The following is a 13,982-nucleotide window of genomic DNA, read 5'->3' on the forward strand; positions in this document are numbered from 1 at the left end:
AAATCAAATTTTTGTCCCATATCATTTTAAGACCAGATTTTATACATGCAAGACTATATTTTGTGATAAAACTAATTTTAACAACAAAATATCAAATTTTATTAATTTATCTCATAAACTCATAAAATCGTCTTATGACTACATGCGTGTATGTAACAATGCTCTGATACCACTTGTTAGTTATTTAGACCATATAAAACTCATATTATGATAATAAAATCACTAACTAATTTTATAAGACGGTCTAAAACTACATGCATGCAAAGATTTTAAGACGAAAATTTCTTACATCGGTTGTTAGGCAAAATGGGCACTACTAGGTCTCCTACCTAAGTAGTTCTTAAGCTTATTATGAATGGATGATCCTCCGATATTACCGAACCACCAAGAAGATGGTCACCATTGAGATGCACCCAAGAGTTCACCCAAAGCTTACTACAAATAATATTAACTAGATATTATTTGAGTATTATGTATGTATATTTGATATACTAATTAATATTATTTTTTTTTTTTTGGTAAAAGGTAAGTATTATATATAAACGAATCGTAACCATACACGGGACTTGTTGAGTTAATCTGAATAAGACTACCCAAATCACACTCCGCAAGCCCTAAACCTGCAAATGGTCCAACAAGACCAAATGCTCAACAAAAACAAGCAGACATATAAACGAAATGTAAATCCAACAAAAAAAACAAATTGGGGAAAAAATCAAATCCCTAATTCGTCTTCTCCACTCTCTTCAAATCCACCCTATCCTCCTTCTCCTCCAGTAATAGATTGAATGAAGCTTCGATCCATGTTCTTTACTGGTGCTGTTAGTCCGGCGGACACTCTTCTCCTCATTTCCTCGATGATTTGTAAAGCTAGCAAGTTAGGACGTAGCAAGGAGAGTTCGATTCTACTCCGATTTCTTTGGTTCCAGATGTGATAAAGGCAAGCATTAATGGTAGCGTTGATAATCCCTTGCTTCATCTTGGACCCCGTAATCCTCAGTCTCCATTCCATCAAGTCCTGATATGGCAATAGGAGACCCAGCCAATCCCCTACAATCACCATCACCTTCCTGCTGTATGGGCAAGCAAAGAACAAATGATCAATTGTTTCCGTTCCATTTCTGCAAATCCGGTAGGTATCCTCTTCGCTAATATTCAGATTATGAAGTTTCTCCATGGTATTCATGTTTCTATGTTGATATACCCATGAAATGAAGATGTGTTTTGGTATACTCCATTTATTCCAAACCAAGTTATGCCAATAGACCTTCGGACCCTTGTCTCGTATAAAATCGTAACCTTTAGCAATGGTGTATTCTTTGTTGTGCTGTGTATTCCACTTGTTTTGACTGTAGGCTGCCTTGAAAAGAATTTTGACTCGACATATTCGCCTCCAATACCAACTAGAACTGGTAGGAGGTTCATAAGTTAGCCTACTTTTATAATATTATTAGTCTACTTTTATATGTGTTTTAATATAAAAGGATGAACAAAATAAGAAGAAAAATATGGTCTATTGATGATGTATATGAACCATCCACAACAAGCACACAAAGTCCAATTTTTCTTCAAATTTTCAACCTTAGAAATGATGGAATGACTTGGGTATTTATAGGCATGTAAATGTAAACAATTCACATACAAATGCTAGTGGGAGTTGCCTACTTTTTCCACTCACAATGAGTGTATTAGTAGGTGTAAATATCTATCCAAATGGGTCCCTTCTGGTCCATTTCGATTTTCGACATTTGCCCCACAAATGCTTATAAGTCGTATATTTAATTATCTGACATAATTAAATATTAATTTGATTATTTAACAATTAAATAATACAAATCAACAACTAATAACCACTTAACCATTAAGTAATTATTGGACCATTTTATCAGTATAAAATGTATCTTATAAACCCTTATTAGCTAATTTTACAACCTCTTGTAAATTTAAATAGCTAATTACCTCCACCTCAAAACTTAAAGACATATCGTATAAAATTAATTAATTAACAATTAATTAATAAATTCTAATTTTTATTTATTAATTAATTATCACATAATTTAAATAATAAATCCTCTTAACCCGAGTTCCTAACCCGTCATCAAATAATACATTCACACGACTAATTAAAAGTCAAATAATACAAGGAATTAATTATCTCGTATCTCATTGATGTGACCATAATTAGAGCAAATTTAGTCCCCGAATTAACCTTGTTCCCATGCTTTCTAGTGCATATTTGGGTCATTTATTGTCTTTAGTCCTTTGTTTTGCATATTCTTTGAGGTTTTGTGTCCTTGGTAGGAAAGGAGTGCAAACCTTGCATTTTCATGGCAAAATGAAGCTAAATTGATTGAATTCAATGACCAGGCATCAAAGAGAATACAAGATTAGAAGGCCTTTGTACATACTATAGTAGATGGGCAATGATGAGAAAAGATCCTTGCATCCCCGAGGAAATCCTCAAGGATTTTATGAAGAAAAAGGAAGAAAAGAAGAAAGAAAGAAGCTGTAAGACAATCCGAGCGGATTGTCCACAAGACGCCCGTCCAAGAGGGGCAATCCGAGCGTCTTCACCCTGTGGACGCCCGTCCAAAACACGCCCAATCCGCCCGTCTTCCCCATCTGGACACCCGTCCAGAATCACCAGAATCCGCCCGTCCCGTGCCCTGGACGCCCGGATTCTCTAACAGCCATTTCGTCTTCTACAAGCTTCAAGGTAGGATGCGCATATTTTTCTAAGACCGGCAAAAAGGAGACCGGAGTCTCCCTAGAGACCGGCGATTCCTCAAGGACTTAATCGTCATTTAAGCCCTTAGTAAACCCTAATTTATGTAACTAATCCCCACTATAAATACCCCATTAGGCTAATTAGAAGAGCATGTTCTTCTTAGCAATCTTTAGTGTAGTTAATATCAATCAAATCTCTCTTTAATCTTGTAATCAACATTTAATCAAGTTTTAATACAAGTTTCATTTCCTTAATTTCTCTCTTGTTCATTCTTTGTTTTGGGTAATTAAAGATTATTTGGGTTATTATTGGGAGATTGACAACCTTCCAATCTATCATCAAGTACTTCTATTATTCTTTGCTTTATTATTGAAATCATTAGTAGGTATAATTCTCTTAATCCCGTTTTAATTATTGTTAATCACTTTCATTTATTCATCATGTTTTACTTTGTTGGTATGATTGACAACCTTGCTAGCATGTTCAACATGATAATGAGTGAGTAGTTTCCTCAGCTAGGGTTAATGAGTAATTAGGGGAAACCAACATGGGGGATGATTCATGCTTAATTTAATATGTTTTCATAGTTTATTTGCTTGCTTGTTGTGATCTCAACTTATGCACATGTTATGTTTGATGAAATGCGAGCCTATGAATCCTTGCATTTTTTACCCATCACCTATCTTTTCAATGAGACTTGTAAGATATAAACCAACTCGAGTTTCTTTAGACCATGCATATAGTTGAGTAGGGAAGATTAAGTCGACTTGTAGGTGTTGTACAATCTAATCGATTCGGCTCCAGGACCCAAACTTTCCTAGGATTGTAAGATATAAACCAACTCGATCCATCACAACGATAATTGCTTGCTTATAATTTGAGAATATGTTTGTATGATCAATTCCCATGAATCCCCTATGACTCCATGACACCCTAGTGCCTTTTATCAATTGTTTACATCCCTTTTTAATCATCTTGCTTGTTTACTTTTATTGCTATTTAGTTTAGTGATCTTCTACTTCAAACCCCAAATTGTGACACCCTTAGACACCGCTAGTTGCAATAGAAAATCTCATCTCAATTCCCGTCGTCTCTTGGGATTCGACCTTTACTTGCCTCTTTACTAATTGTAGAGTTGTTTGTGAAGTTATAAATTGTGTTTTGGTCTAGGTGCTCCTAACGGCAAGTACTGAAAACTAAACCTCCTCGAGAGTCCGACCAAAAATGGCGCCGTTGCCGGGGACAGTGTTAACTTGATTTAGATTTTCTTAAGTTGTTATTAGTTGTGTCTTTCTTTGCCTTGGGGAAGTAAAACTCCTCAAGGTTTGTTCTAACTATTTTCAAGTTGTTCAATATTTTGCAAGATGGACCTTATAAATTGTTTGTAGAGGACCACTTAAGTATACCTTTCTTCAAAGATCCCATGCAAGCATTGGAAGCCTTAGAAGCAAGTGAGGCTGAAAATATGTATTGGGAATTGGAGGTAGACCTTTTTTAGGCCGCTCTAGCTAACAAAGAACTTACTCATGCACAATCCGAATTAATATATAACATCCTTGTGGAAGCATGTCAACCTATAGAAGATGAGCAATCCATCCTAAAAGACATCTTACAAGCTCAAGAGCAAGAGGAATTCGTCATGGAATTCGAATGCAATGAGGTTGATGAAGAACAAGTTGAGTATGCAATAAGAATGGAATGTCTAATGGAAATGGAGCAAATTCTCAATGAACCTTCAAAGGAGGAAAGTGAGGTACAAGCCCCTACTCTAAAACCCCTTCCCCCAAATTTGAAATATGCTTACCTTGATGAATCAAAGACCAAACCCGTGATTGTTAATGATAGACTTGATGAAAACCAATTGGGAAAATTGCTTGATGTGTTGAAACAACATGAGAAGGCTATAGGTTATAGTCTAGATGACCTTAAGGGGATAAGTCCCAACTTTTGCATGCATAGAATTCATCTAGAGGAGGACCATAGACCTACCATTCAACCTCAAAGAAGATTAAACCCCCACATGCAAGAAGTTGTCAAAGGAGAGGTTATGAAATTACTAGATGCGGGAATCATATATCCCATATCGGACTCTTTGTGGGTTAGCCCCGTTCAAGTGGTACCTAAGAAAGGAGGTACCACGGTGGTGACAAATGAAAAGAATGAATTAATACCCATAAGGAAGATCACCGGTTGGCGTATGTGTATTGACTATCGAAAATTGAATTCCGCAACAAGAAAGGATCATTTCCCCTTACAATTCATTGACCAAATGCTTGAAAGGTTAGCCTCCAACAAATTCTTTTGTTACCTTGACGGGTATTCGGGGTTCTTTCAAATCCCTATACACCCGGATGACCAACATAAGACCACCTTCACATGTCCTTATGGTACTTTTGCATATAGGAGGATGCCTTTTGGCTTATGTAATGCCCCCGCCACTTTCCAAAGATGCATGATGAGTGTCTTCTCCGACTACCTAGAGACCATAATGGAAGTTTTTATGGATGATTTTAGCGTTTATGGAAAGGACTTTGACTCATGTTTGCATAATATTTCTCTTGTATTGCAAAAATGTGAAGATGTCAGCCTTGTTTTAAATTGGGAAAAGTGTCACTTCATGGTCAATGAAGGAATTGTTTTGGGTCATTTAATCTCGGAAAAGGGCATCGAGGTCGATAAAGCTAAGGTTGAGGTGATAGAGAAACTCCCACCTCCCGTGAATGTTAGAGGGGGGAGAAGTTTTCTCGGTCACGCGGGTTTCTATCGCCTTTTCATAAAAGATTTTTCAAAAATAGCGAAACCCCTCACTCAACTCTTACATAAAGATGCCCAATTCCATTTCACTGATGAGTGTGTTGAAGCCTTTAATAGAATCAAGGAAGCACTAATCTCGGCACCGATCATTCAACCTCCAAATTAGGAATTACCGTTCGAGATTATGTGTGATGCTAGTAACTACGCCGTTGGAGCGGTTCTTGGCCAACGGGTAGGAAGAGCTCTTCATGCCATCTATTATATAAGCATGACTCTTGATCCCTCCCAAGTGAACTAAGATACCACCGAGAAAGAGCTTCTTGCCATTGTCTATGCTTTGGACAAATTTCGTTCCTACTTACTTGGATCCAAGGTGATTGTCTTTTCGGATCACCGTGCTCTCCGACATCTCTTGATAAAGAAGGAGGCAAAACCAAGGTTGTTGAGATGTATTTTACTTCTTCAAGAATTCGACTTGAAGATAAGAGACAAGAAAGGAGCCGAAAATGTAGTGGCGGATCACTTGTCAAGGATCCGGTTTCATGATGAACAAGGAGAAACGCCGATCAATGACTCATTTCCCAACGATATCTTGATGGCCATTCAAACACAACTTGAAAGGCACATCACCCCATGGTTTGCCGATTATGCCAACTATATCGTTGGAAGAGTACTCCCTCAAAATTTGAACTACAACCAAAGGAAGAGGTTCTTATTCAAAGTAAAGAGGTACTTTTGGGATGACCCAAACCTCTACAAAGAGTGTAGTGATGGGCTCTACCGGAGATGCAACCCTCAAGGGGAAGTCCAAGGAATCTTGGAAGGATGTCACTCATCACCCTACGGTGGGCACCATGGAGCAAGGAGAACCATTGCAAAAATTCTTCAATCGGGCTTCTATTGGCCTACAATGTTCCAAGACACGAGGGAATTCATCATTCATTGTGATGCTTGTCAAAGAACGGGGAATATCTCTTGGAGGAATGAAATGCCACAAAGGGGTATTCTAGAGGTGGAGATCTTCGATGTTTGGGGGATCGACTATCAAGGTCCGTTTGTGACATCCAATGGGAATAAGTATTTCCTTGTGGCCGTAGATTACGTCTCAAAGTGGGTGGAGGCAATTTCCACTCCAAACGATGATGCAAAGACGGTCACCAAGCTCTTCAAGAAAATAATCTTCCCAAGATTTGGAGTTCCTAAAGCAATCATAAGTGATGGAGGAACGCATTTTCATGAAAAGAAACTCGCATCTCTTTTGACCAAGTATGGTGTTCAACATAGAACCGGCTTGGGATATCATCCTCAAACAAGCGGTCAAGTTGAAGTTTCGAATAGAGAGATCAAGCAAATTCTTGAGAAAGTGGTGAATAAGACCCGAAATGATTGGAGCACAAAGCTTGATGACGCTCTTTGGGCTTATAGGACGGCCTATAAGACTCCAATATGAGCCTCCCCTTACAAGCTTGTCTATGGAAAAGCATGCCACTTGCCAATCGAATTGGAGTACAAAGCTTTTTGGGCAATCCGAGCCCTTAAACCTTGATCTCAAATTAAGTGGCCAAAAGAGGATGATTCAAATTCAAGAGTTGGAGGAATTTCGACTACAATCTTATGAGAATGCCAAGATCTACAAGGAAAGGAAAATATTGCTCCATGACAAGAGGATTAAGCAAAAATCCTTGCACAAAGGGGATAAAGTCCTTCTATTCAATTCCCGCTATCGACTCTTTCCGGGAAAGTTGAACTCTAGATGGATGGGTCCCTATGTGATCACCGAAGTTGGAAAATATGGGGATTTTGAAATCAAGGCGGAAGATGGAAGAAAATTCAAGGTCAATGGTCAAAGATTGAAGCCATACTATGAGGGAGCGTTTATTGGAGAGGTCAAGGTCACCTACCTCGGGCCTCCTCATCCTTGAAAGAATCATCAAAGGGATAGTTTGGTGGAGTCCTCCCTAAACCACCACTTGTAAATATACTAACCCTCTAACTTGTATTTATAATTTTGTTGCATTTCCTTTTATCATAAACATAAATTCTTTCCATGAGAGTAAGTGAGGGAGAGTCACTAATGAATTTTGAATGAAGGAAGGAACCAATTTTCAAGTGTGGGGAAGCTTTTATCCGAATCAAAGAAATCAAAAGAAATCCGCAGCAAGGAACCCGAGCGTCAAAAGAGAGAATCCGCTCGGATTGAACAAAGACGTCCATATTTCTGAGAATCCGCTCGTCCTGCTACAATCCGAGCGTCTGAAGACGAATCCGCTCGTCTTTTTGCCAGTGCATTTTAAGAAAAGTTCTTGTCACAGAATTCGCCCGTCTTTGAGAAAAGACGCTCGTCCTGCTCCAAAAAAAAGACGCTCGTCTTATGCTCGATCCGCTCGTCTTAAGCTACGTCAAATTTGTGCAAAAATTAGCTGTAAGAGAATCCGAGCGTCTTCCCTAGAATCCGCTCGTCCAAGAATGACAGAATCTGAGCATCTTGTGCCCGAGTCCGCTCGTCTTCCTGCGTTATTCAATCCCGATTTTTCCTAATTTTAAATCACCCCACCACACAATTTGTGACACATCACCCTTCTTTCCATTTGTATTATAAAAACCCACCTCCTTGTGACTCCAAAGCATATCCCAAACACTCTTTCATTCCACAAAATCAAAAAGCCCCAAATATCTAGGGTTTCAAAAGCAACATTCAATCCACAAGGAGCATCTTTATACTTTAACAAATCGAAAATTCCAGCTCAACAATCAAAGAATGGCACCAAAGGGATCTTCCTTTAGGGATAGAAGAAGACCAAGGGTAAGAGGAAGCTCTTCTACCTCCCACATCAACACCTTAAGAAGGGAGCATGAAGAAATTGTGGATCTTACAAGGCTTGATGACTTCTCAAATGTTGAATTCGTCAATGATGTCCAAAGGCTCGTTTTTCACCAGCTTCTTCGTAAGAACATTCTCCCTACTAAGTTTTTATGTCATAGAACTTTAAGGAAACTTGGGATTTATCACCAAATGAAAGCTCTTTTTGAGTTGTTTGGTCTCTCTACCCTTTTCCACATGCACGAGCAAACTTACCGATCCCTTGTGCTTGAATTTTTAAGCTTCTTGAAAATCACAACCTTGAATAGAATGATATGCATAGAATTTAGGTTGGAGAGTGTTTCAAGAATTATGACTCTAGTGGAATTTGCTAATGTGCTTGGTCTCGATGTCGCGCCTACCCGGACATCAAAACCGAAGAGATATAGTGTTGCACCCCTATGGAGGGCCATGACCGGCCGATATTTCATGTACATCAAGGAGTGGCTAGCTTTCCACATTCAAAATCCTATTTTGAGACTCACTTATCGGTTCCTTTCCGGCACTCTACTTGCTCGCCCAGACCCGGCAATAGTGAACGAACTTGACCTTGTGTTCATAGAGTCTTATCTCAATATCCAAGGAAGGGGTAGGTACCACTTTAATGCGCCTCTTGTGCTACTCGAAAAATGGGCAAAGTTTAGGAACGGTGATGATGATGGGATGAAACACATTGTTAATGGAGGGCTCATTACAAAAATTGCAAAGCATTTCAATCCGAAATTCAATGAGAATAATGAGTATGCTCCTCTTTCCGGAAATACAAGGATAAATGAAGACCTTCATCCTGTTCATCATCATTGGATAACCCGTGACCCAATCTACCTACCAATGACCGGACTACCAAGAATCTCACCAAGAAGGGGACCTTTATCACCAATCCCATCCTACCTTATCCCTCCAAACCCAACCCAAGCAAGGCAAGCACCACCACCTCCAAATCCCCAACAACAACAACAACAAGAGCAATAACCACAAGATGAGAAAATCAAAGTGCCTCCTTACTCTTTTTCATATCAACCGTACAACCACCCCAACCCCTTTATCCTTCCCCGTGATGACTTTGTAACGGGAATTCTACAAGATTTGCACTTCCGACAATATGAAGCTACCGTGGACAATTATTATGCACATTATCCTCAATACCACGATATGATTCAAAGGGGGAAGATTAGTCAGGAGGGAGCCTTTCCCTCTTGGGCACAATTGGATATACTCTTCCCCAATTCGGAGAGAGCAAATGAAGGGGCAAACAGGCAACAAGAGGAAGGGAGCGACAAATCTTGCGGTGGGGACACGGTGGAGTTTGGTAGCGAAGAGGATGAGTTCATGGACCCGAATACAAGTGATGCATCCAAGGAAATATGGGATAGTGATCTAAAGGGAGATGACGGCGATCTCTAGAGGATCTCTTCATAGCTAGATGGAGCGGGCGTGAGGCACCCATCTCAAGCTTAAGTGAAGAGTCCTCATCTCCTCTCTTTATTTTCAAATTTTCATGAAAGAAGTTTATGTTTTGCTAACTTGTACAATATTTGACTTTGCCTTTGGTTGGAGAGTCCTAGCAACATAGAGGACTAACACCTCGGCCCCATCGAGGTGTTCTTATTTCATTGTTCCCGTTTTGAAAATCAAAAATGACAATTTAGTTTCTTGCATTGCATCTTATGTGCATGAACTACCCCATACTTTAGGACATTAGAAATAATGTCTATCTCGGTTTGGGGAAGCACATCCATACGCAACGGGAGGTAATCTAAATTACGCTCTCCGTCATAAACAAAAACCCATGCATCATGTAGTGTAGATTAGTGTAGCTTGCATTTAGTGTAGAATTCATGCATCATGCTTGCATAGTTTCCCATCATTTTGGCCATTGAGGACAATGCCCATATTAGTGTGGGGATGGGGAATTCTAACTTAACTCTTATTCAAAAACCCAAAAAAATCAAAAAGTTTCGAAAAATCACAAAAATTGAAAAATTTGAAAATCCAAAAACAAGTTCATTTCCTTTATAGTTTAGACTTGTATATATTGTTGTATATATTGTGTTTGTTCTATCCTTGTTCACATTGATCGACTACGCCACATCCGAGACTTGAGGATATTGAAGACCGCATGGTATGATTTTTCCAATCTCCTTTTTCCTCTTTATGTTAATGACTATGTGGCTTTATTTTGATTGATGCGGTATAACAATGTGAATCTAGGACTTGCATTTCGTTTATATGTCATATTAGTTGGTAGAATCATTTGCATTAGGATGTTTATATGTTAGTTGCATCATGGCATGTAGTTGCATGTTAGAAAAATTTTGTGAAACCGTCTACTTGGGAAACTTGACAAGTGTATATAGGCCCTAGTAGATGCTTTTTCTTCTTAAGACTTTGCTTGTTAGAATACTTGTAAAACACCCTAGGATGTGTCATGCTAGTATCCTTTGACCCATGGATTAAGGCCTAGTCAAGAGTACCTTGTGGTGTGATAACTCCTTGGCTACCGTTTATTCCAAAGTGACCCTTGAAACCATGCATCCATCATCCATATTCTACCACATTTTTTGTCATCAAAGGGAATGGGCACAAAAAGAAATTGATTTGAGTTCAAAGAAATGAAATGAAAAAGAAAGAAAGTTTGCAAATTGCATCAAATGAAAAGAGGAGCAAAAATAGACTCCTAAAGCTTCAAATATAAGGCACCCTCACTACATATGGGGTGACTTTGAAAATGTTCAAAAAGAAATGCAAAGAAAAGTTGAAAAGTTGTCAAGTATTGAAATGCCAAACATCAAAGAAATGGCAAAAGAAAGTGTTCTCAAATGTTATATGCCACAAGAAATTGGGGGGAAAAAACAACAACAAAGCAAACTCCCAAAATGAAACTCAAATATCTATTGATCCCTTTATCCATCATATCCATTTTTGTGCATGGTTGAGAGGGGACGACCCTTCTTCTTGTCTAGGAAAGAGGGGGAATTCCGCGATCCTCCAGTGTTTCTAATGCCATAGCGAGTCTACTCTTGACAAAAGCATTTAACGATTGAGGACAAAGGTACCCTAGCTTGACACAACTTGGAGGTGATTTATTGGTATCCTTCTAGGCTTAGTAGTTTGAAGAAATTGCATCTATGAAGGAGTGTGTACCCTTGAATTGCTTCCCTTGTAGATAATTTCCGCCACTTAGATGAGGAAAGTGGCTATTCTTTTGTAGATGCATCCATTACTTGATTTTGTGTGCTTAATGTTTGGATGTGTCGCCATTTTGGCAAGACCCACCTTACCTTGCAAGAAGGCATCCTACCTCATGGTTGTCTTGTTGTAAGTTGAAGGGGCGGAGTGAGACCCGCTAATTGTCTTATATCGGCAATGGTATTAGGTTAGTTTAAATAACGGTCCTAGTCTTGGTCACCTCTTTACTCGGGACGAGCAAAGGTTCGGTTTGGGGATATTTGATGTGACCATAATTAGAGCATATTTAGTCCTCGAATTAGCCTTGTTCCCATGCTTTCTAGTTCATATTTGGGTCATTTATTGTCTTTAGTCCTTTGTTTTGCATATTCTTTGAGGTTTTGTGTCCTTGGTAGGAAAGGAGTGCAAACCTTGCATTTTCATGGCAAAGCTAAATTGATTGAATTCAATGACCAAGCATCAAATAGAAGACAAGATTAGAAGGCCATTGTACATACTATAGTAGATGGGCAATGATGCGAAAAGATCCTTGCATCCCCGAGGAAATCCTCAAGGATTTTATGAAGAAAAAGGAAGAAAAGAAGAAAGAAAGAAGCTGTAAGACAATCCGAGCGGATTGTCCACAAGACGCCCGTCCAAGAGGGGCAATCCGAGCGTCTTCCCCCTGTGGACGCCCATCCAAAACACGCCCAATCCACCCGTCTTCCCCATCTGGACGCCTGTCCAGAATCACCAGAATCCGCCCGTCCCGTGCCCTGGACGCCCGGATTCTCTAACAGCCATTTCGTCTTCTACAAGCTTCAAGGAAGGATGCGCATATTTTTCTAAGACCGGCAAAAAGGAGACCGGAGTCTCCCTAGAGACCGGCGATTCCTCAAGGACTTAATCGTCATTTAAGCCGTTAGTAAACCCTAATTTATGTAACTAATCCCCACTATAAATACCCCATTAGGCTAATTAGAAGAGCATGTTCTTCTTAGCAATCTTTAGTGTAGTTAATATCAATCAAATCTCTCTTTAATCTTGTAATCAACATTTAATCAAGTTTTAATACAAGTTTCATTTCCTTAATCTCTCTCTTGTTCATCCTTTGTTTTGGGTAATTGAAGATTATTTGGGTTATTATTGGGAGATTGACAACCTTCCAATCTATCATCAAGTACTTCTATTATTCTTTGCTTTATTATTGGAATTATTAGTAGGTATAATTCTCTTAATCCCTTTTTAATTATTGTTAATCACTTTCATTTATTCATCATGTTTTACTTTGTTGGTATGATTGACAACCTTGCTAGCATGTTCAACATGATAATGAGTGAGTAGTTTCCTTAGCTAGGGTTAATGGGTAATTAGGGGAAACCAACACGGGGGATGATTCATGCTTAATTTAATATGTTTTCATAGTTTATTTGCTTGCTTGTTGTGATCTCAACTTATGCACATGTTATGCTTGATGAAATGCGAGCCTATGAATCCTTGCATTTTTTACCCATCACCTATCTTTTCAATGAGACTTGTAAGACATAAACCAACTCGAGTCTCATTAGACCATGCATATAGTTGAGTAGGGAAGATTAAGTCGACTTTTAGGTGTTGTAGAATCTAATCGATTCGGCTCCGGGACCCAAACTTTCCTAGGATTGTAAGATATAAACCAACTCGATCCATCACAACAATAATTGCTTGCTTATAATTTGAGAATATGTTTGTATGATCAATTCCCATGAATCCCCTATGACCCCATGACACCCTAGTGCCTTTTATCAATTGTTTACATCCCTTTTTAATCATCTTGCTTGTTTACTTTTATTGCTATTTAGTTTAGTGATCTTCTACTTCAAACCCCAAATTGTGACACCCTTAGACACGGCTAGTTGCAATAGAAAATCTCATCTCAATTCCCGTCCCTTGGGATCCGACCTTTACTTGCCTCTTTACTAATTGTAGAGTTGTTTGTGAAGTTATAAATTGTGTTTTGGTCTAGGTGCTCCTAACGACAAATACTGAAAACTAAACCTCCTCGAGAGTCCAATCACTGATACAAACAATTAATTCATTCAATTTGGGCGTCATCCTATAGGTGTGACCTAAAGGGATCACTTGATCACAGCCGTCACACGACAATAACGTCTAACTCTAGTCAGCCGAGCGTTACCGATTAACGTTGATCAACTGACAAATATATAAAATAAGTCCCTTATATTCCTTGTACGAGATTTAATATATAAACACACTATTGCGGAGGACACTACTCCAACAGCGACTCCACAAATGCAAACGCTTGTTCCCAAGCGCCCGAGTGGGCCCCCCGTGTCCTTAGTTTGGCGACTCCGCTGGGGATGATACACTTACGTGTTACCCAGGGTAAAACTTGAACAAGGTTAGGGAATAGTTTATATGAGACAATTGTCGGTTTTCATTACTCGACCTTCTTAGGTCATTTTATTCGGC

At 39.0% G+C, this 13,982-nt stretch overlaps 1 protein-coding gene across 1 annotated transcript; it reads right to left on the reverse strand.

Annotated features, from left to right (window-relative positions):
- Nucleotides 1–757: 757 nt before the first annotated feature.
- Nucleotides 758–1,186, reverse strand: LOC141648425 (uncharacterized). Its single transcript, XM_074457089.1, has one exon. The coding sequence runs from the start codon at nucleotides 1,184–1,186 to the stop codon at nucleotides 758–760; it is 429 nt and encodes a 142-aa protein (XP_074313190.1).
- Nucleotides 1,187–13,982: the final 12,796 nt, after the last annotated feature.

Source organism: Silene latifolia, chromosome 1 (genome assembly GCF_048544455.1).
Source record: "Silene latifolia isolate original U9 population chromosome 1, ASM4854445v1, whole genome shotgun sequence".
NCBI classification, from domain to species: domain Eukaryota; kingdom Viridiplantae; phylum Streptophyta; class Magnoliopsida; order Caryophyllales; family Caryophyllaceae; genus Silene; species Silene latifolia.

Coding starts and splice junctions, on each gene's coding strand:
- LOC141648425 (XM_074457089.1), bottom strand. CDS start 1,186: ATGAATACCATGGAGAAACTTCATAATCTGAATATTAGCGAAGAGGAT.